Below are 24,146 nucleotides of genomic sequence, written 5' to 3'. Positions count from 1 at the left end.
AAAGAAATCCCATCGAAACCTCCGGAAGAAGTTCCTGACAGTGAGAGTGGTTCCTCAGTGGAACAGGCTTCCTCGGGAGGTGGTGGGTTCTCATGGGAATTGTAGTCCATGGACATCTGGAGAGCTACAGTTTGACCACCTCTGCCTGATCCTGCGTTGAGCAGAGGGTTGGACTAGATGGCCTGCATGGCCCCTTTCAACTCTATGATTCTTTCACTGAGATTTGCTTTTATATAATGACCTTCGGTTTCTAATATGAATGTTATTTAGTCTTCTGTGTTCTGTACCAAGGCTCTTTGTAATGCCCGAACACCGCGATGGGTCTGATTTCTCTGTCGATCGCCTTCTCTTGAATCATTTTTTTCTGTAGCTTCGGCTGTAGCTTGCCATTAGTAACAGCGATTTGGTACTGCCAGGGTAAGATTTTGACATCCAATTTGATAATAGGCTGTGTGTCGGGTTAAAATTGTTAGTTTTGTTTGGAGGGACAAGTGCCCTCCCTAAATAAAGCCGGGACTATTCCTGAATACCTATTCATGGCCTAATAAGGGTTCAGTTTATGTCTTATGCTGCTAAAGCTTCATTGATCGCTCCCCTCCCACAGAGCCCACCCTGCAGCTGGGTCATAATCTCTTTTTCAAATCAGCGGAAATTCTGCTTATGAATGACCTGCATTATCAGGAGCTCTTAGTATTTTTCCTCCTGAGAATAATTTTCTGTTCTTCATTCCCCCCCCCTCCCCTTTTAACGCAGTGATGGAAAGTCATAACGGGCCGGTCTGTGACAAGCCAACTTCTGTAGACTTTGTCTCACAAATGCATCTGGTTTGGGGAGAGACGCTTTAGTCTGGGAGAAGAAATATCCTCTGACTCTTCCAAGTTCTTTGTGAGTGCCAACCAGGGCTTGGGCAAAAGTCCACCCAGATAATTTGCTGGTAGCTCTCTGTCCCTAGCGACTGCAAATTTTGCCGTTTTAATTTCTTCTAGGCAAAGAAGCCATGTTTAGACTGTTTTTAGCTGCTCGGAAAGGAACAAAAGACTAATATTTGCAGGGGCTCGAAGCCCGTGTGAAGCCCATGGCTTGGAAATTGCTACACAGACGTAACCAGTGGTTTCCTTTCATAGAACCGCAGAATTTTGGTTCGTTTTAGGAAACTGAATAATGGAAGTGCAGTCAAGGATCATTGCCTTGTTATGACTTTTGGTTGGCGGGAGCCCTGTCCTTGGTTTTCAGTGTTTGTGCATTTTGCCTCTTTAATCTAATTTCTGACATCCCCCGGTGGTTTTGGATAACTCTGTGTCTTTGGCCTGCCATCTTGGGGTGTGCATGAGCTACCGCCCTTCCCAAGGACAGATCCAAGGGACCAAGCCCTATGAGGATAGGTTGAGGGACTTGGGAATGTTCATCCTGGAGAAAAGGAGGTTGAGAGGGGACATGATAGCCCTCTTTAAGTATTTGAAAGGTTGTCACTTGGAGGAGGGCAGGAGGCTGTTCCCGTTGGCTGCGGAGGAGAGGACACGCAGTAATGGGTTTAAACTTCAAGTACAACGATATAGGCTAGATATCAGGAAAAAGTTTTTCACAGTCAGAGTAGTTCAGCAGTGGAATAGGCTGCCTAAGGAGGTGGTGAGCTCCCCCTCACTGGCAGTCTTCAAGCAAAGGTTGGATACACACTTTTCTTGGATGCTTTAGGATGCTTAGGGCTGATCCTGCGTTGAGCAGGGGGTTGGACTAGATGGCCTCTATGGACCCTTCCAACTCTATGGTTCTATGATTCTATCCTCCTGTGCCAGGTGGCCCTTTGATCTTATAAACACAACACTCCACACAGAAGGACACCAAAGGGTGTCCTTCAACATGTCGCATAAAAACAGTCATTAAAGTTGTATGTGTACCCTATCATCTCGCCCGCAATTTTGATCGTTTCGTCTCTCAGACTCCTGCTGTTGCGATGCAGCAGTCTTTCTGCCGTGGCTGTTTTTTAAAAAATAATCATTCCTTTTATCATTATTTCTTTTTGCAACTGGGAAGTATCTGCTATTAATGACCCATGTGGGCAGTTTTATTTCTCCAGTGTTTTTGTGAACTGCAACTGAACTCAGAAGGACCGATTTCGCTGTTCCAGCAAGGAATTATAATATGGCTGAATTCTGATATTATGACACCATTTACTAATCTGCCACAATTTGCTTCGGCCTTATATCTCCACAGTTACGATGCTTGTTCACGTAGTCTGAGGAAGAGTGCTTGCACTCGGAAGCTCACGCCTTGAATAAATCTTTGTCGGTCTTCAAGGTGCCAACTGGACTGTGTTTTTGTTGTAAACGCCGGAGCTGCTGTCTGCAAATTATTGCATCCTGAGCAGTGCTAGAGGCTACAGCCAAACTGCCCTAGAGGAAAGCAGAGTCTTTTTGTAGTTCTGCGTTTGCCTTCTTTTTGTCACAACCCCCGTGGTTTCGGACCAGACGTGCCAGAGTGCAAAGGCTCAGAGGGATCTCCTTCCGTGGAAATGCTCATGCATTAACAGATGGCTGAGTGTCTTTCTATATTGTGTCCGTACTGTAGCAGTCGGGTGTTTGGTACAGTATGAGGAAGGCATGTGGGTATACAGGTTTCGGAGGATCTGTGTTTAGCAACTGCCTGGGTCACGGGCAGCCATAAATACTTGGCTGGAACGAGGCAGAATTCCTCCTGGAATAAATGTGTAATTGGAGCCTGATGTAAAACACACACGCTGGATCAACGAAAAACTCACGTTGGCAGCTTAAACTTGGTCATGTTCTATTTTCGAGCGGTGTGGACATGCTCTTGTCCTGGAGCATTTGTTATTAATCTGCAAGTCGCATTCTTTCTTTGCTTAGATGCTGACTGTATCTTTAAATCGAACAGATGCGTTGTGTTTTTTAAGAAAAAAAAACCTTGGTCCAGCAAACCTTTGGACTGCAATATTTCCCCTCGCTGGTTTTAAGCCCACACAATCGGCTAGAAAGCCATATGTTTTCCATGGTCCCCTGAGATTTATTTGAAGGAGGAAATGGCTTGACCCGTTTGGTTGCTATGAAGTAAAAACACTCTTCCTTGTTTTTTTTCGGTGAACATCTGTGTTGCATTTACTGAATTCCTTTCTGGAGGTTTGTGAAACCTATAGCGCGATGAGTCCAGACTTTGTTAAAATATTTTTTTACACGGTTCTGGGAAGGCGGTATAGAGCCTGAATAAATCACAGGAATAACTTCATCAGATCATAAAGCAATATTATTTGTTACCTAGTGGTTGTTTGTTGTCTAGCGCGATGTGTATTTTATGCTTTGTATGGTTATGCTGGAGAAGGCTCTTGCGGGTCCCTTGGACTGCAAGGCGAACAAACCGGTCAGTCCTAGAGGAGATCAGCCCTGACTGCTCCTTAGAAGGCCGGATCCTGAAGATGAAACTCAAATACTTTGGCCCCCTCATGAGAAGGAAGGACTCCCTGGAGAAGAGCCTGATGCTGGGAGCGATCGAGGGCAAAAGAAGAAGGGGAAGACAGAGAATGAGGTGGCTGGATGGAGTCACTGAAGCAGTCGGTGCAAACTGAAATGGACTCCGGGGAATGGTAGAGGACAGGAAGGCCTGGAGGATCATTGTCCAGGGGGTCGGGATGGGTCTTTTGATTCAACAATGAACTGTTGATTGATTGACTTTAGGACATACAAGAGGAAGATCTTCAAGGACTCTTATCTTATTTCCACTTTCTATATCTGTTTCTTCTTTCCCATCCCTGAAAAAAACCATCCTCCAGGTTTGGCCAAACTGTGGCTCTCCAGATGTCCATGTGCTGGCAGGGGCTTGTGGGAATTGTAGTCCATGGACATCTGGAGAGCTACAGTTTGGCCACCTCCGCCATACTCTTTCCCCTTTTCCTGCATCCTTCTCACCTTCCCATCCACCCACCAACCTACCTTTATCTCCCCTGTTTCAGCTTCCTATCTATCCCTCCCCCTGACAGTCTACCCAGGAGAACTATGGTCCAGTTATACAATACTGGCTGCCAGGCTGGGTAACGATATGTGATGTTGAACCCCCAAGAATTGGGGGATGACCTTATTTTCCACCTGAATCCTCTTCTCCATGCTATTTCCTCTTTCCCTCCTCCTGGTAACGTTCATATCATCGTCTCTCTCTGCTTCCTTCACTCCTTCCTACCCACCAACCAATCTATTTTTTATCTGCTCCCCATCTTCAACTATATCATTGCATCTATGCCCCACCTTTCTCCACAATGGAGAACCCAAGTCAACTTAAATCAGGAGTGGCCAAACTGGGGCTCTCTAGACATCCATGGACCTCAATTCCCATGAGCCTCTGCTAATCAATCTGCTCATGGGAATTACAGTCCATGGACGCCTGGAGAACCACAGTTTGGCCCCCCATGACTTAAATCACTCTCCTCTTTTCCACTTCATCCTCTCAGCAGTCTTCTGAAATCAGGTGAGGTGAGAACTCACCTGATTGGCCCAAGGTCATCCAGTGAGCCTCCATGGCAGGTGGATGATTTGAACTCAGGTTTCCCAGCTCCTAGTCTCAAACTCACAACACCATACTGACTTTCATGTGGTGGCTTCTGGTGAAAAGTAGCAAGCAGCCAGACTGGGCTGGGTCACACAACTTGTGTGGTTGCATGTTGCCTGATGGTTGCTGGTGTGACTGCTCCCAGTGAGTCCTCCCTCAAGGGCCAGAACTGCCCTGGAAAGGGCTTTACCTCTCCCCTCCCCCGGCCTTTTACTGACAGAAACCAAGGCTTGAAGGCTGTCATTACAGTTACGGTTGCTTAGCAAAAGACACTGAGGGTATTTGCTTCTTAAAGCTACAGGTGCTCACTTCTATTATGGGGGTTATTATTTTCAGATTTCAGATCGTTTCTGCAAACTGTGGGCATTTTTCAGATTTGTAGAAAAATCTGTCTTTCCTGTTCTTGGCTCCAATCTCTGGATTTAAGTATCCCTAGATTTGTTCACGTTCGGAAATTGATATATTGATTTATAAACATCTATCATTTTCAGTACCCAGATGTTTAGTCCTCCGAACAAGGAGTCTCTTTCTAAACAAAAGTGACTCTTCTCACGTTTCCAGCTAATGTGACTCAGTACTCCCCTGCAGGCCATTTTGTCTGTAACTAATTTAGATTTAGATGGACTTGATGTTCTCAAATCATGAGCCAAGGACCAGTTTTTTGGGTGCAGGATGAAAGGCATTGCTAGTCGTTTTTGTACGCAGGGATCCTGAATGTGAAAGGACATGTTATTCATCAGTGTCAGGGGGCTGCACGGGAGCTGCCTAGGGGTTATAGGGCCTTTCCCAAAATTCCAGATGGCTGCTGACGTCACTCGAAGTCTCCAGAGCCGACCTCCCCTCTTGCTCTACAAGCCTAGTCCCTCTCTCCTCGCAGGATATGATTTTATGAGTGATCCGTCGATTGGCTGTCCCCCGCAACGTACTTGTGCATGCCACCACTTCTGGGGCTTCTCGGAGCCTGAACAATATTTCAGGTTGAGGCTTTGTGACTATTCGGAACTTTTGGTCGTAGAGATTGATCTTGTGTTCTGTGTGAGAACATCATCTCGGACCCAACTTTTAGGGCAGGGGTAGTCAAACTGCGGCCCTCCAGATGTCCATGGACTACAATTCCCAGGAGCCCCAGGAGCGAACGCTGGCAGGGGGCTCCTGGGAATTGTAGTCCATGGACATCTGGAGGGCCGCAGTTTGACTACCCCTGTTTTAGGGTGAAGGTGAGTGTTTCCTTCTTGCTTATTCCTGCTGGTCCGTTGTATCCTCCAGGTGTTTTCTTTCAAATGTTTTAGTGACCAGGTAGACTCATAGAATCATAGAGTTGGAAGGGACCTCCTGGGTCATGTAGTCCAACCCCCTGCACTGTGCAGGACACTCACGACCAGGTAGACTCATAGAATCATAGAGTTGGAAGAGACCTCCTGGGTCATGTAGTCCAGTGGTCCCCAACCTGCGGGCCGCGGCCCGGTGCCGGGCCGCAAAGGCCATGGCACCAGGCCGCGGCTCCCTCTCCCCGCCCCCCCCAGCAGTAAAAAACTTCCCAGGCCGCAAGCTTGCGGCCCGGGAAGCTACTTACTGCGGGAGGCGGGGAGAGGGAATCAGGGCCAGGCCGCGCCCGTGCGGGCCACGCCCGCTCGGCCCGATCCGCGGGCGCGGCCCGGGCGCGGCCCGTGGGCGCGGCCCGTGGGCGCGGCGTGGGCGCGGCCCGTGGGCGCGGCGTGGGCGCGGCCCGATCCGCGGGCGCGACGTGGGTGCGGCCCGCGGGCGTGGCCCGGGTGCGGCCCGATCCGCGGGCGCGGCGTGGGTGCGGGCGTGGCTCGGGTGCGGCCCGATCTGCGGGCGCGGCGTGGGCACGGCCCGCGGACGCGGCTCGGGTGCGGCCCGATCCGCGGGCGTGGCCCGCGGGGGCGCGGTCCGCGGGGGCGCGGCCCGATGCCCTGCCGGTCCCCAGCCTCGGAAAGGTTGGGGACCACTGATGTAGTCCAACCCCCTGCACTGTGCAGGACACTCACGACCAGGTAGACTCATAGAATCATAGAGTTGGAAGGGACCTCCTGGGTCATGTAGTCCAACCCCCTGCACTGTGCAGGACACTCACAACCCTCTGGCTCACCCACTGTCACCTGCCACCCCCTTGAGCCTTCACAGAATCAGCCTCTCCGTCAGATGGCTCTCCAGCCTCTGTTTAAAAACCTCCAAAGATGGAGAACCCTGAGAAACCGCTCTAGTGGGACGTACATTGATAAAAAGAACCTGGCAAGATTTTTAAAAACCGTCAAACCTGTTTCATTCTAGAGTTGCAGGTGTGATCCTTGGGCCTAGCTGTGGGTCACATCCTGAGAGTCTGCTCCAGAAATCCGGTTCCGTGCCGGAGAGCAGCTGTGAGTATAATTTTGCGTGGCTGCCTCTTTCAGCTTCGGTGCCCCGTCTGGAATATAGGTCACCTTTAGATGGGAATTGCACTGCAGTTTTCACGGCAGGCCTAAACTCTCAAAGGACTCTGCTAATTAAAGGAGCAGCCTAAACTAGTCGTACTGGTTGGGTTGTCAAGATGCCTTCCTAGGAGCGTGTGGATGTCGCTTTGGCAAGCATGGGACCAAGGGTCTATAAGCACAGTGTCCCATCTGCCCCTCGTTTGGTCATTTCGGCTGTGACCATCTTGCTCCCACAAAGGGAATTCAGTTTAGCTCCATTCGCTGCGGGCTCACTGTGGGTGGGCAGGTGGTTGTGAGTGCCCTGCATTGTGCAGGGGGTTGGGCTAGATGACCCTGGAGGGCCCTTCCAACTCTATGATTCTAGGATTTCTCGGCGTGTCCCCAAGCTGCCTAATCAGGGGCAGCCGTGGCACTTCTGAACCACATTCAGCTCGGACCCAACTTTTAGGGTGAAATTGAGTATTTCCTTCTTGCTTATTCCTGCTGGTCCGTTGTATCCTCCAGGTGTTTTCTTTCAAATGTTTGAGTGACCAGGTAGAATTATAGAATAACAGAGTTGGAAGGGACCTCCTGGGTCATCTAGTCCAACCCCCTGCACTCAGGGTTGTAAACCTGGGCTTGTCACGGCACTGATAAAGCTGTTCTGACCGAGCAGTGATATCAGAGCTCTCTCAGCCTCACCCACCCCACAGGGTGTCTGTTGTGGGGAGTGGAAAGCCGCTTTGAGACTAATTCAGGTAGAGAAAAGCGGCATATAAAAACCAATTCTTCTTCTTCTTCTTCTTCTTTCTCTTCTTCTTCTTCTTTCTCTTCTTCTTCTTCTTCTTCTTCTTCTTCTTCCTCTTCTTCCTCTTCTTCCTCTTCTTCCTCTTCTTCTTCTTCTTCTTCTTCTTCTTCTTCACGGCTGCCGCTGACAAACTTGGTGGATGTGAGCTGGGTCCAGGGACGGCATCTTCACCTCTCTGAACCTGTTGAGGTAGAGACCCCGTTGATTGAAATATGAATTCTCTGAGTTAGAGAATTCTGACTTTTTCCGACGAGTCAAGGATTTTGTTTAGGTTAAACAACACTGCAGAAGGTCGTAGAAGTTGTGTCTTGTGTCGTCTACGGTCAGGCCTCAAATGCATTTCCCCCAACGAGCCGATGGCCTTGCTTCCTGATTCAAGCTGTCCCTTCAAACGAGTTTTCCTGTTTATTTGTGCAGATCCGCTGGGTGGTAAAGCAGGCATGTCGATCCCTTTTTTGAGATCCCTGCTAGGGCTGGAGAGGAAGCAAGAGCAGCTAAAGAAACACAAAAATATCTAAGATGTGCAGAGCGGAGAGTTTGGTCTTGACTCCATAGAGAAGGTACCTGATTCTAGTAGACCTGGGCTCTGATCTTAATAACACTTTTCTGAGCCCCACTGAATCAAATGAGATTTACTCCTGCGAGTTAACCGGTTTAGGATTGCTCTCTTAATCTGTGAAGCTCATCTGTAGCACTTCGAAATCGCCATCTCTAAAGGTCCAGAGAAGCTCAGGGGCTCTGTTAATGAGTTTAGTCTGATAACAGCCTCTTCAATCATGCAAGTAGATATGCCTCGTAATGCATCTGTTTAAAAATTGATTCGTGAATTATGTTGATTTCGTTCTGGCCCTTAGGCTTTTTCAGGTTCTGCATCAAGCCATCGAAGAACGAGAAGAAGAAGAGTTGGCTTTTATATTCTGCTTTTCACTACCCAAAGGAGTCTCAAAGCCACTTACAATCCCCTTCCTTTCCTCTCCCCACAACGGACACCCTGTGGAGTAGGTAGGGCTGAGAGAGCTCTGACAGAACTGCTCTGTGAGGACAGCTCTAACAGGACTGGGACTAGCCAAATTCAGTCCGTTGACTGCATGTGTGGAAGAGTGAGGAATCAAACCCAGATTAGAAACCGTTGCTCTTAAGCACTATACTACACTGGCTCTAAAGTTAAGAGAGAAATGATGCATACTCCTTTCTCATCCTGAAAGGGAAATATCTGAAGATCTTAAGCAGGGGTAGTCAAACTGCGGCCCTCCAGATGTCCATGGACCACAATTCCCAGAAGCCCCTGCCAGCGAATGCTGGCAGGGGCTCCTGGGAATTGTAGTCCATGGACATCTGGAGGGCCGCAGTTTGACTACCCCTGATCTTAAGGCTTGCTGGTTGTTCAGCTGTTGACACATACGTGTGATCCTGCCCTCCCTTTCTGAGGAAACCGTGCGTCGTTCAGATTCCTGTGAACAAAGCAAGACACCTTTTGCGTAAAACGTTGCTAAGGAAAGACTGGGTGTGTGTTCGCATAAAACGTACGGTGCTTGTGACAGAGCTTGCTTTGGTGGACGTCCTTGTAGCTGCTTGGCTGTTTCGTAGCAACCCATACAAGAGGGTAAGGCCTTCGCAGATGATGGCAACAAGGAACAAGAGTGTTTGGTTCCTCTCTCTCTCAGAAGAAGCGTGCATACGTGAAAGGGGGGTTATCCTTGAATCCGAAAAGAAAACTAAACACACTTAGAACTCGGGATTCCTCCATCTTTCTTTCAAACGTCGATCGGCAAAATTTGTCCCTTCCTTGGGTGTCGACGAACCGGCTCCAGTGATTAATCCAGTCGCCTGGGAAAGTTCTCTGGATTATTATAATATTATTATTATTATTTATTAGATTTGTATGACGGCTGCTCTCAGAGAACTGGCTTGTGGCGGTTTACAATACCATACAAAACCAATATATTAAAACGTTAAAATTCCCCATTTAAACCCTCATAAACAAGCACTCTGTACCATGATGGAAATATAATGTTAACAACTGTTCCCCGTACATGCTCGCCGGATGGTCCAAAAAAGCAAGCAGATGAATAATTGGGCACAGGAAGGATCGGTCTGGGAATCCGGGCCAGTGAAGTACTTGCCTCTGTCCCTGGGGGAGAGGGGCCCGATCTTAACCTGATCTTAACCCCCAGGCCACCACCCAGCCTCAGACAAACGCCTGGTGTAAGAGCTCTATTTTGCAGGCCTAATGGATGAGCAGAAGGGAGCGGATGGATAATTGGGCATAGGGTGGAACATTCTGGGGAACCAGGCCAGTCTAATACTGGCCTCCCCCTCCGGGGAGAGGGGCTCGATCTTAGCCCCCAGGACACCACCCGGACTCAGACAAACGCCTGGCATAAGAGCTCCATTTTGCAGACCTACTGGGTGAGCAGAAGGGAGCGGATGGATAATTGGCATACGGTGGAACATTCTGGGGAACCAGAGCTCCATTTTGCAGGCCTTGGGGATCTCAGAGAGCTCCGACAGGTCCCGCAGCTCTTCAGGGAGCTCATCCCACCAGGTAGGGGCCAGGACTGAAAAGACCCTGGCCCTCATCAAGGCCAGGTGTGCCTCCCGGGAGCCTGGGATGATCAGCAGATTCTTACCTGCAGAGGGGGCATAATGTCCTGCAGGGGGCATAAGGAGGTAGGCGGTCCCTCAAGTATGCAGGACCCCAGCCGCCTATAACCTTGAAGGTTAAGACCAAAACCTTGAACTCAATCCGGAAACAGACTGGTAACCAGTGCAGCTGCTTCAGCAGGCCTTGGGTCTGCTCTCCCTTAAGCTGCAGGGTTGGTTTCTTATCTTGCCTCCTTCAGCACCCTGTGGACGGCTTAGGAAGGCCCGTGAAGAAAGAACAAGAGGAACTGGTTGATTGGGCTGGCGGAAAGGCATACTTTGTTATGCAGTCGATATATACGCTTTTAAAAAACATGCAGTGCTTGCATTCAGATGTTCTTGGAAGGGAATCGCAAAGCCAAACGTCTCGGGTAGATTAGCCCGTGACTCTCGGAGCAGGGAAGAGGCATGAATTAATCAACTCGGGGAGGCTCGGAATCCTCCTGTAACCCTTCCCAAATTTCAGTGGGCCCGGAAGAAGAGCGAAATGTGATCATGGTTAGCATTGGGGCACCTCAGCTTCAGATTGGCTTTACACTTTTTGGGGGCCATTCATGAGGAAGAATCTAGGGCAGGGGTAGTCAACCTGTGGTCCTCCAGATGTCCGTGGACTACAATTCCCAGGAGCCCCTGCCAGCATTTGCTGGCAGGGGCTCCTGGGAATTGTAGTCCACGAACATCTGGAGGACCACAGGTTGACTACCCCTGATCTAAGGTACCTGCTGTTTTCCAAGGTAAATGGCCTTTAAAGCCCCGGGAATGGCAAAAGCGTCTGTGTGAAGTTTTTCTCTGATTCCTCCAGGAAATTTTTCGCACTTCTTGGAATAACCCTATTATTATTTTTTTACCTGTGTCAAAAGACGAATGGATTAAAAAAAAGAAACAGCCTCTGCGGTCCAGTGGTGTTCTGGATCAAACTAGTAATCAAAACGAATTAGGCGTCATTCTCCAAACATCTCTGAAACTCGGTGGGTGGGTGGGTTTGGCACACTGGTTCATTCACAGTGTTCTGTTTAAATGTCCATATGGAGCTGATTACTTCCTTTGGGCTTTCTGTAGTAATTTCTTTTCTTTTTTTACTTCCCTACAAAAGGTTTTTTTTTCCTCTTAGTGTTTAAAGCTCCGTTTCAGAAAAGACAAAATTGGACTTACGAGGGCACAAGAGCAGGCGGCTGGCTTGCGCGATGGAGAAATAAACTGGCCGCAGCGTAGGGAAAGTTCTCCCACAGCTTACTTGGCTTTGCTAATGCAGCTCTGCGCATCTGGGAATCACACAGGATCCAGCTGTAAGGGGATTTTCGTGTGTGTCTCAGTCATTGTGTAAAAATTCACTTTAAAGAGAGTGGGGGATAAAAGCGAGGCTGTTCAGAAACGTCCAAGAAGGGGAAATCAACAGGAAATTGTTGCCTCCCTTTCAGGGCCGTTCTGCAAATTCCGCCCTGAAGCCAAGGAGAACTTGCAGTTTTGTTTGCGGTTTAAGGAAGGCTGTTTTGAATCCCAATGGTTTGAAATGAAAGTCGTGAGCGGGTGGACTCTCCGTCTTGTTCGCTTTCTCAGCCTGAACTTTGTCTCTTTTGCTAGCGGAGAAATAGAGACAAGATCGGGATTTATTTTGGAGTCGTCTGGTCGTAAATGTCCAAGTTGCACATCCTGTTCTTCTTTTAGGGAGGATAGAAACAAGGGTGAGACGCAAGGAGGGGGGGGATGTATCTTGAGTGGGGAATTACAGAGCTGTTTGTTCCGATTTCAAGGCCCAAACAAAGGAATCCTTTGCGGAGGCAGGACAATAATGCAATTTATGCAACAACATAAACCAGGAGCAGTGTTTTAATTTAGTAATCTATAACATGGCCTCTCAAGGCTGTGGCTTTGACCATGAAGTTATCATGCCAGTTCCCAGGAAGCAGGAATAAAATAGGCCCTTTACGGGAGAAATGCATCATCTCTTCACCCAGCCTGGAAAGTCCCCGTTCTCATCTTCCAGGGGCAAACCTTCTTTCTTTCTCAAGGGAGTCTTGCCGCAAGCCGGAGATGGGATCGCTTTTCTCAACTACCCTGAAGTTCCTCTCGGGGACAGTCCCTGGAGCACGGTGCAGGATAAGTCAACTGCAGCTGTAAATCCGCACAGAATCTGCCTTCTGCTACTCAACCTTCACGTTTTCTTCTCCCTTGCCGTCAGCAGAAGGTGTTTCGTGCATGGCTTCATTTCGAGACGTCCTGGATTAGGAGAGGCCACCGTCGTCGTGAAGCAGTTCGAATTCTGTAAATCTGGGCAAGCTGTCACCTTGAATTTCTGTTTATCGCCATGGGAACTGTGCCATCTGGGAGTCCATTCAGTCTGGTGTGGAATATTATGGGGGACGGTCACCATGCTCGGCGCTAGCCACTTGATGGAAAGTCACAAGAAAGGTCCGCATTTTGGCTTGTGCTTTCCACGAATAATATAAGTGTAGCTCTTCTTCAGCCATGTCCCCAAGTCCTGTGTGTGCAACTTATGGTATACACAGAGCATGTGCACATGTAAAGGCAGCAGGCTTTAGTGTGCAAGCAAGCGCACGCTAGCGCATCTCTTGCTGCCCTTGTTTGCTCAAAAGCGGGCATCGTGTCTGCACATGAGCTCCGCCCCTGTGCTCAGCATGAAGTTTTGTACATGCGCTGGCCTTGGCACTGTGCTCTCATGCGCTCAATGTGCATAGAATGGGTGGGGACAATAGTGAGCAGAGGTGGGGTTAGTATGCTTGCTCTACCTCCTCTTCTGGTACAGCTAGATTCCAGACTAGGAGGCTCTTAGAAACAAAGAAGATTTTCGAGGTATAAGCTTTTGAGAGTCCAGTCTTCCTTGGTCAGCTTTGAAACTTGAAAGCTTGGAATCCCAGAAATTGTCTTAGCCTCTAAGGCAGGGGTAGTCAAACTGCGGCCCTCCAGATGTCCATGGACTACAATTCCCAGGAGCCCCTGCCAGCGTTCGCTGGCAGGGGCTCCTGGGAATTGTAGTCCATGAACATCTGGAGGGCCGCAGTTTGACTACCCCTGCTCTAAGGCAGCCTTTTCCAACCTTTTGACCATGGAGGAACCCCTGAAATAATTTTACAGGCTTTGAGGCAACCAGGAAGTGATATCAGCTGGCCACGCCTCCTTGCCACGCCCCCTGGAAGTGACATCACCACCCACGTAAACAGGCAGCGCCAAGGAAGACTGGGGTGGGAGGAGACAGGAGGCAGCTTAAGGCAGGAATAGGTGTGCAGGCTCCACCCCCTCCCAGGTGCAGATGCCACGAAATAAATCGTGGTCGGGAGGGAGGACAAGAACTATGGAAGTAGCCCATCCCCAGGCTTGTGGCTGTGTCCTCCAGGGGCTCATGGGAATTGTAGTCCATGGACATCTGGAGAGCCGCAGTTGGGCAGGCCCTCAAAGTGCCAATGTGCTACCCTTTTTGGAAAGTCTTTGGGCTTGTGCGTCATGCTGTGCTTCGGCCTTGCACAAAACCATGGCCCCGGTCTATCTGCTTTTGAAGTTCTCATGTGTCATGATATTATTACACTGATGTCACGCCATGAGAAGCGGTGCTAGCTCAGCAATTAAATACACCCCCATCCAGAATGGTAATTAGGAGCTGCTGTAGTTTTAGGACGTGTTCATTGCATTAATCATGGTGCGCCAGGTGCTGTGGCTAGCAGAATCCAGTTTGCAGTTCGCGGTTGCCTCGGACAGGTGCATTGTGGGGGATCTGGCTTTCTTCGGAATTCTTGGAATATGTTGCAGATGTACGATTTTTCAGAAACGTGAACTAAAAAAACTCAGCTGAGATCTCTAAATTGGAAGCAAATGAGGTGCTTGTCGGCTTGAAAAAGAAAGTTGCCAGCGCCAGTTTGGTGTAGTGGTTAGGAGTGCGGACTTCTAATCTGGCATGCCGGGTTCGATTCTGCACTCCCCCACATGCAGCCAGCTGGGTGACCTTGGGCTCACCACGGCACTGATAAAACTGTTCTGACCAAGCAGTGATATCAGGGCTCTCTCAGCCTCACCCGCCTCACAGGGTGTCTGTTGTGGGGAGAGGAATGGGAAGGCGACTGTAAGCCGCTTTGAGACTCCTTTGGGTAGAGAAAAGCGGCATATAAGAACCAGCTCTTCTTCTTCTTCTTCAGTAATCTCAGGGCTCTCTCAGCCTCACCCACCTCGCAGGGTGTCTGTTGTGAGGAGAGGAAAGGGAGGGCGAATGTAAGCTGTTTTGAGACTCCTTTGGGTAGAGAAAAACAGAACAAGCTCCCCCAACCTTTCCTCCTACGTCTTGGTCTCTAAACCCCTCACCATCTTTGTTGCCCTCCTCTGGACACGTTCCAGTTTGCCTACATCCCTCTTCAACTGGGGTGCCCAAAACTGAACACCGGACTCCAAGTGAGGCCGAACCAGAGCAGAGTAAAGCGGTACCATCACCTCCCGTGATCTGGACAAGATACTCCGTTTGATACAGCCCAAAATCCCATTTGCCTTTTTAGCCACCGAGTCACACTGCTGACTCATGTTCATTGAAAGTGCATTATTTAGTGTGTGTGTGAAAGAACCCTATTGGTGTGTACACATGTACAGTTATGATTGTGTCACTCCTTACTTTAGAAGATTTCAGTGTTGAGAATTGTATAACTTTAGGTCTACAATGTTTTTCTGCTGTTGCTGCCTAGGAGTAAAAAAACAGCCTCAAAGTGTTACGAAAATGTCGTGTCCCTTTAAAGAGACACGCCAGCTATTCATAGATCATGCGGGATTACTAATTGCTAATGTTTCCTTTGCATCTGCCAGATTAATGGTGAGTGTTTTTTAAAATTCTGAAAACTAAATTTCCATTTGCAAAACTTGTAGCACATTCCAGTTCTCCATGTAACTCCAACGATTGTGCAAGTTCTGAGCTGCAAGAGATGAAAGCATTTAGGAAAAGCAGTGACCAGAAGTCATGGAAGATGTCATGGAAAACAGGAGTCCCGTGGGATCCGGATTACAGGCATTTTACTGAGAAAAAAGGAAATGTGCCTGTAGCCACGCACGGTTCTCTTAATTTTATGGCTGGTGGTGGTGGGGGTCATGTTTGGCAGCTTGGTCCCATCTATGGCCAATCACCGTTTCTGAGAAAACGAAAGTTATTAATTTTTTTGTTTGCCAAATCAGAACCAAAAAACTTTGTTCTTACAAGTGAGCTTACAGTGGGTGAGCGATAGGGTTGTGAGTGTCCTGCATAGTGCAGGGGGTTGGACTAGATGACCCAGGAGGTCCCTTCCAACTCCGCCATCCATCCATCCATCCATCCATCCATCCAACTATTTATTTATATACCGCCCTCCTTTGAGGCTCAGGGCAATTTACATGGAACTAGAGAAAAACAATACAGATAACACAATAAACTGAACAGTAGCAATACAGCTATAACAGAAGAACAATAAAATAATGGAACAAACACAGTGATAACATCTATTTAACTGTAACATACCAATAAAGGTTTTCTGAGTCGGTAACGTACTGATAGCCCTGTGGGATGGACATGTCGGTGGTGGTTTTCGTGGGAGGGGGCTCAGGGGCCAATGGTTGGCGATTGAATTCAGGTTGACCTCAACCAAATGTCTGGCGGAAGAGCTCCCTTTTGCAGGCCCTGCGGAACTAAGCCCTGATCTCCTCCGGGAGCTCGTTCCACCAGGTGGGGGCTAGGATGGGAAAAGCTCTGCCCCTGGCTGAGGGCAAGCGGGCTTTTCTCGTGCCAGGGATCACTAGGCAGCTGGTTTTATGAGTGTATGATTATTGATAGGTAGTCAAAGCAGGTATTCCAAAATGTAATGCAGCAAGCTCCGGTCCTTTTTGCCTGCTCCTCAGAGAGAAGAGTTAAGGAGGAGAGCTGTGTTGGTCTACAGTAGAAGAGCTACAGTTGAGTCCCACAGCACCGTAGAGACCAATACAAATTTTGGGACGCAAGCTTTCGAAGCTTGAATCTTCCAACAGGGGTGACCAAATTGTGGCTCTCCAGATGCCTATGTGCTACAAGTCCCATGAGCCCCTGCTGGTAGGATCTCATGGGACGTAATCGGTGGACTTCTGGAGAGCCAGCTTGGCCACCGTTGCCTGATCAGATATCATTTGGGGAATGCATCAAGTTAATATTTTCAGATTCCCACGTTGCACACTTTATTTGTAGACGCAGGAAATGAGTCTCCTTCCTTGATTGCTCTGTAAAGCAACAGTTCGCTGTATTGCTGGCGCAGGAATTCTGTCTCTAGGTTTCATTGCTCTCAGGTTTGGGGGATTGTAAGTGGGGGAATCGGCTGGTTTGGGGTAATAATTAAGGGAACATTACATTCCTTTTGTTGCCGTCGGCTTCCTTTATCGGCCGCCATTCTCCCAGGGGCTCACGGTAGATTACAAGGACAAAATAAACTTCTCAGTGAATCGGCAAGTGGGTTACAAGGCATGATAACGCTTACGTCTGATAGCAAAAAGTCCCAGCGGGACAAAATAATGCAGCTGGGCTGAGATTGTGAGATTGGGAGGAGGGGAGAAAGAATAAGGACAATGCAAGCGAACCTATCTGTTGAATGCAACGAGACCATCAGGTTGCAAAAACTTTATCCCTAGCTAGTCACCTACCCCTAACCTGGATGGCCCAGTTTAGTGTGACCTCATCTCATTTTGGAAGCTCAGCAAGGTCGGCCTTGGTTAGTTCTTGTATGGGAGACCACCAGAGTTGGTATATGGATTTTGGCCACCCTTACCATAGAGCCTCTTGTGGCGCAGAGTGGTAAGGCAGCTGTCTGAAAGCTTTGCCCATGAGGCTGGGAGTTCGATCCCAGCAGCCGGCTCAAGGTTGACTCAGGCTTCCATCCTTCCGAGATCAGTGAAATGAGTACCCAGCTTGCTGGGGGGTAAACGGTCATGACTGGGGAAGGCACTGGCAAACCACCCCGTATTGAGTCTGCCATGAAAACGCTAGAGGGCGTCACCCCAAGGGTCAGACATGACTTGGTGCTTGCACAGGGGAGACCTTTACCTTTACCATAGAACCTTCTTTGTATAATAAGGGTTCAACCCAAAGAGAGCAAGCTTCTTTCTTATATGGAGCCTTTTAAAGTGCGTATATCTATTTACAGGAAGTGTTGGGCACCCCTCACTTTTAGGAGTGTAGTTGTGTCCGTATCCTCTAGAAGAACTACCCTGGAATCTTTTTGGATATAAGTTTTCAAGAGTCAAAGCTCCCTTTGTCTGATAGAGAAAGCTTGTATTCTAAAAATGTGGTCCTTAAAGCAGTGGTCCCCAACCTTTTTATCACCGGGGACCACTCAACGCTTGACAATTTTACTGAGGCCCGGTGGGTGGGTGGGGGGTAGTTTACTCCTCTCCTCTCAACCACTGCCCTAACGCTCTCTGATCGCTATGGTAATGTTTAAACATCCCTTCAAAATAAGCTACAGACACGCCACAACAATGAACATAAGGAACATTTTATTTTCATGGAAATTGTAACTCATGACAATGACAAATCAATGGGAACCCTGAGCTTGTTTCTCTGCAACGAGATAGTCCCATCTGGGAGTGATGGGAGACAATGACACCCAAAGTGTGTTGTAAAGGGCTGGGGGGGATGAAGTAAAGGGCCTCACCGGCAGGGGGAGCTCTCACGCGACAGGGATCTGCAGCCTCCGAGCCTCGGAGGGAAGTGGGAGGAGGAGGGGGTGGTCAAGGGTGGGGGATGGAAGTCGATTGGCCGGCCACTTGACATACAGGCAAGCTGGTTGGAGGAGGAGGCACTCAGGGGCGGGACAGCTGCCCTGAGTGGATGTTAAGCACTGAGTGACACTTAAGCCATGAGACCAGCTCCTCCTCCAAGCCCTCACCAGGAATATATTATGTGGAACAGATATATAAGCTTTTGTGTGTGATGCACACTCCTTCGGGTACCTTATCCTCAGAATTAAAGTTGGTTGGTCTTAAAGGTGCCACTGGACGCAAACTTTGTTCTCATAAGGATTTAAATGGCTTTCCAGCGTAGGGCTTTCTCGGCCTTGACCCCCGCCCAGTGGAAGGAGCTCCCGGAAGAGCTATGGGCCCTGTTGAAGCTAATGCAGTTCCGTAGGGCCTGTAAGATGGAGCTCTTCGTCAGGCTTTTGGCTGAGGCCCCTCCTCCGAAATTCTCCAATACCCAATCATTTAACATCTAACGTTCTACATGGGAATAAGCAGCCGGGGGAGATTGTGGGGGGAATGGGGGATTTAAAAAAATGTTTTAGTAATAAATCTTGTACTTCCCGCAGATTTCGTAATTTAAACTTTGTATTCAAATTTGTTGTTAGCTGCCATGAGCTGGCTGGGCCAAGAGCAGTGGCCTACCAATAAATATAAATATAAATATAAATATAAATATAAATATAAATATAAATATAAATATAAATATAAATATAAATATAAATATAAATATAAATATAAATATAAATATAAATATAAATATAAATATAAATATAAATATAAATATAAATATAAATATAAATATAAATATAAATATAAATATAAATATAAATATAAATATAAATATATTTGGTTGGTTGGATGGTTGGTTGGATGGATGGATGGATGGATGGATGGATGGATGGATGGTTGGTTGGTTGGTTGGATGGATGGATGGATGGATGGATGGTTGGTTGGATGGATGGATGGATGGATGGATGGATGGATGGATGGATGGTTGGTTGGATGGATGGATGGATGGATGGATGGATGGATGGATGGATGGATGGATGGATGGATGGATGGTTGGTTGGTTGGTTGGTTAAAGGAGACAGCTGTAAGGTGAGTTCAACCGCTGGATCGGGAAGATTTGAGGGTAGGGTAGGGAGGGAAATAGTTTTAACACACAGGATTCTTGCAGCATCTTCATGCTTTGATTCTGAATGGGAAATTTGGGAATGTGTCCAAAGTGTCTTCTTTCAGTGATGGGTAATCCATTTAAGCCAGTTAAGTCCACAACTTGGCCAGTGCACTCTGCAGAGAAGTACTTTGCTTCTGATTTGTTTCAAAAGTAAACATGCCTTTGTGAGGACTGCTACAGCAGGTTTCTTTGAAATCTATGATGACCAGCTTTGTTTCTACCACTCCTTAACTCGGGCTTAACATGAGCGCTCCCATAAATCGACTTTGGAGCATGCTATGTGAGTCACTGCAGTAAAACCAACAACAGTGTGTGTTTACGTCTTATTTATTTCCCTCCTGCTGTGATTAAACAAATCGAGGCCGTCTATTCCTGTTATTAATCGTTGCCCTTCTAGGCTGAATTCAGCGACCTTAGATTTCTCCCCCCCCCCCGCCCCTTGCTCTTGACCCACTTTTGCTGGAGGTTGAGTTTGAAAGGCAGCTGGAGGATTTTGAAGGAAGGGAGGTGTTTGCCCTCTGCATTTCCTGTGAAACAAACACATGTTGTGCTCCAATGTTGACATGTAAGTTCATAAAGTTGCCTATAAGTAGCCGTTAGCTGTAGGAATGGCAAATCAAGACCCGAATGCAAGGAGATGTTTGCAAAATGCTGAATCATAGAATCATAGTGTTGGAAGGGTCCTCCTGGGTCATCTAGTCCAACCTCCTGCACTAGGCAGGACACTCACAACCCTCTCGCTCATCCACTGTCCCCTGCCACCCCCTTGAGCCTTCACAGAATCAGCCTCTCCGTCAGATGGCTCTCCAGCCTCTGTTTAAAAATGTCCAAAGATGGAGAACCCACCACCTCCCTAGGAAGCCTGTTCCACAAGGGTCACACTCTTTTTAAGGCTGCCTGCCTGCATGTTTAATTTATTTATGTATTGCATTTATATATCGCCCTCTCTTGAGGCTCAGGGCAAGCCACGTAAAGCATAAAGGAACAGGAATAGTTTCCAGACGGCAGTCCCAATATGGTGGCGATACTTCCCTGAGATCTCATTTGACAGGCCCTTCCTTTATCTCCTAAAAGGGAAATTCTACTATGCAATTTCTCCCTGGTTGGGCCCATCATACACCTGCGGAGAAATCAGCCAGTCCCTCTGTCCAGCTCTCCTCTCTCGTGTCTTGGGGTCAAGGTGCTCGCTGTAGGGGATACAGGAACCCATAATTGTCCCCTTATCCTTCCCGGCCTCCAAATTTGAAGCCTTTGAATAGAAAGAGGAGTAATGTGTTAAAGGTGGAAATTACACTGGTTACAGGCAGATTAGGAAAGGTCTGAATAAACCCTAGAGGATGTCGTTCTGGGTCAATGGGCAGGATTGAGGAAACCATAGAAAGCAGGGAGGTTTCCTTTAAGAGGGGGAAGTCTTGCTCAACAGAGGAAATCTGCAGCTCCAGGAACTTGGGCAGGACAAACCCCAGTGGGCAGTAAGCAAAAACTGAATTTGAGGAGTTTGCGGCCAAACATAGAGACGGTCCACCTTATTCGAGCCAGGACAAAGTCTGAATCCAGTGGCACCTGTAGGACCAACCCAAAAGCTGATATCCAGAATTAAACTGAAGTCATTCAAATTACTCCTCCTGCTTTTTTATTATTCACAAAGTCTAGTGCTGGTTAGTATAGAATTAGCTGTGTCTTTTGGCAGGGCTGGAGTTTTTAGTGTTGGTTGCTGCATCAGTTCCTGCTTCTTGGGTTTTCAAATCATGTTTTGCTGCTCTGTGACCTAAGGGGGATTATTTAGCAGAAAGTCAGACCGGGTCTCCCGCAAAGGGACTTAGTAGGCAAGTTGTGCACCCTTGACTTGCTCTGGTATCCTGGAACTGCCAAAAATGATCTAATCCTTGCTGTTAAAAAGGATGGCTGTCATCAAAGAACAACAACAGAAATTCAACTTGGACTCAGGCCGTTGCTTCTGGTGAATGTGCTGGTTGTTCTGCTGGTACCTTGGAATGGATTTAGTCGTGCAAGTCTGTCTAGATTTTCTTCATCCAGAAATACTGAATACCTTTCGCCCCTGCCAGTCAATTCTGCTGCTTCAGACCAACATGGCTACACGCTTGAATCTATCTCCATTGGGAAGTATTTTTCCAATGGCTGGGTGGAGTTCATTAGAAAGTCCATTAGTCAAGGTCTTGCCTGTCTTATCTGATGAACACAATCACTAACATTGCCCTGTTCTCTCTATCCATAAGCAGTTTTTTTCCCCCCACGGAGGAGGGTCAAAATGGTACTGCAGAGACATCCTGGGCACCATGGCACCGAGAAAATTTCATTGCGATATTTTTGGGATAGAACTACAACTGTCCAAGGACATCTGGACACCCCTGTTCTACAGCATGGCTGGCAGCTTGGCACCTCTCCCCAAACTCTGAGGACCGGCCATTTTGATCCCTGCAGCCTTTTCTAGAATTCCAGCTTTTGCCCAATTTACATGTTACCTTTTCAAAACGGCTGCTACTTCCTTGAGAGCCAGTTTGGTGTAGTGGTTAGGAGTGCGGACTTCTAATCTGGCATGCCGGGTTCGATTCTGCGCTCCCCCACATGCGGCATAGGGAAAAGCGGCATATAAGAACCAACTCTTCTTCTTCCTTCTTCCTTCTTCCTTCTTCCTTCTTCCTTCTTCCTTCTTCCTTCTTTCTTCTTTCTTCTTTCTTCTTTCTTCTTCCTTCTTCCTTCTTCCTTCTTCCTTCTTCCTTCTTCCTTCTTCCTTCTTTCTTTTTCTTTTTCTTTTTCTTTTCCTTCTTCCTTCTTCCTTCTTCCTTCTTCCTTCTTCCTTCTTCCTTCTTCCTTCTTCCTTCTTCCTTCTTCTTCCTTCTTCCTCCGACATCACTCTCACCCGTTTTGTGTAAACAGCCTGTGGTTGTTTCCATAATTGACTACTTGGGACTTCTTGGGCCAGTCACTCTTCCTGTCCGTCTCTCCGCCAACGCTTCCTTATAAAAGTGAAACAGAAGAGGCAAGAATGATTTTGAGATCCTTAGAGCAGTGGTTCTCAACCAGGGGGTCGGGACCCCTTTGGGGGTCAAATGACCTTTACGCAGGGGTTGCAGCAGGGAGAGCAGCTTGGCCAGTGGGGGGACGCCATCCACACAACAGCCTTGCGGGGTAGATCGAGATAGAGTGTTTGTCTGTCTGGAGCAGCGGAAAAGCGAGATCGGTGTGGCGGGACAGGAGGCAGAGCTGAACTGAGAAACCCCAGGGAAAGAACCCAATTTATATACAGTCGTGAACCATGGATCTTCACGCCATCGGTCAGTTTAATTTCTGTGAAAGAACCCTTGCATCATTTTAGGGTTGGGGGTCACCGCAACATGAGGAACGGTATTAAAGGGTCGCAGCATTAGGAAAGTCGAGAACCGCAGCCTTAGAGGAAGACAGGAATATTTTAGTGCAATAAAAATGCGTAGACCGAAGGGCCCCTCTAGAAGATGCCGAAATTGAGAAATTGAAGCTTCTAAGTAGACCTTTCACACATGGCCATTCTGGAGAAATAGCTGGCCGCGCTGACCACTTGAACCAGGGGTAGTCAAACTGCGGCCCTCCAGAGGTCCACGGACTACAATTCCCACAAGCCCCTGCCAGCATTCGCTGGCAGGGGCTCGTGGGAATTGTAGTCCGTGGACCTCTGGAGGGCCGCAGTTTGACTACCCCTGACTTGAACAAACCACTCACCACTCCAGATGCTGTTATTCATTTTTTTGAGAGATTGCATTTCAAAATGAAGGACCTCTGAATTCAGGTTTCTGTTTTACATTCCTTGCTGTGGATGGGTGGGTGTCCTGCTGTTCGGCCTGCAAAAAGCACGTTTCTTCCTTTATAGTCAGAAATAAATCAATGGCTAAAGTAAAGTCAACTGGGTAATCTGACAGTGTTTCATCGTGTCTTATTGTTGAGGCTGCCTTTCGTGTGAGGAGTGTGAAGTGGAAGGCTGGACAGAAGTTATGCAGGATGAGCGATTGGGGTGTGAGTGTCCTGCATAGTGCAGGGGGTTGGACTAGATGACCCACGAGGACCCTTCCAACTCTATGATTCTAGGATTCTACGTGGGCTGCAGGGAACAGGAGGGAACTGGGCAAGCTGGATGGGAACAGCTGGCAGGATCTAACCCAGAAAGTATCACAAATACTCCACACCAGAACATACTAAGTATTAGGAGAAACTTTTCCATTCGAAGGAAAAGAACGGGAGAGGGAGACAGAGGCGGGAAGGAAAAATCGAAACAGGTTTAGTTTTTAGAAATCTTAGCCTTGCTTCTTGTTCCTCTCCAGTTCGTTAATGGTGTGTATTTTTTTCTTTAGGTAAGTGAAAGCACCTGCTCTTAGTGGCAGCTTCATCTGCACTTGGTACCACACAACTTAATTTCCCCAGATGACTTCAGCGTTTCCCTTTCCCTGTGAAGTGCAAACACCCTTAGCGTTTTTTTTTTATTTTAACTAAGCAAAGAGTTTCCAAATTACTCACCGCCGTCCGTGCTCAGTTGAGGGAAAGCATCCTTACGGTTGTTTGCTTAGCGCTGACGCAGTTTCGTTCTGCGTGGAAAAATGAGAGATGGGAACCTCTTGGATTTGTTTACTGTCAGGCTAGGGGGGAAATGCCCCATTCTGGACGATTAGAGCTAATGGGGCCATGATGGAAACAAGTAGACCAGTGGGCGTGTCCAGGATCTTGGCTTGAAGCTTCAGTGGCTTTTACTACTGCTCCGGGGTAATATGTGGGGTGTGTAACCATGTATGCCACCCTGAGATCTTTTTTTTGGTGGTGGGGAGATGAAAGTGTGGTTGGCAGACAGAAGCAT

The 24,146-nt window shown here is 48.0% G+C and overlaps 1 protein-coding gene across 2 annotated transcripts in view; it reads left to right on the top strand.

Annotated features, from left to right (window-relative positions):
- The window catches only part of CYTH3 (cytohesin 3), a 60,165-nt gene that overhangs the window by 5,128 nt on the left and 30,891 nt on the right, over positions 1-24,146 (top strand). Inside the window, exon 1 of one of the 2 annotated variants that reach the window (XM_077317004.1) lies at positions 24,046-24,067. The exons of the other annotated variant lie outside the window; for it this stretch is intronic. Within the exon in view, the coding sequence (XP_077173119.1) occupies positions 24,061-24,067 (7 nt within the window). The 5' untranslated portion in view covers positions 24,046-24,060. Of the gene's footprint in view, positions 1-24,045; positions 24,068-24,146 lie in introns of those variants that run through there. 2 annotated transcript variants of the gene reach the window in all.

This window comes from Paroedura picta, chromosome 17 (genome assembly GCF_049243985.1).
Source record: "Paroedura picta isolate Pp20150507F chromosome 17, Ppicta_v3.0, whole genome shotgun sequence".
NCBI classification, from domain to species: domain Eukaryota; kingdom Metazoa; phylum Chordata; class Lepidosauria; order Squamata; family Gekkonidae; genus Paroedura; species Paroedura picta.
Note: the sequence above shows the minus strand (reverse complement) of the source record. Positions and strands in the feature narration are given on the sequence as shown.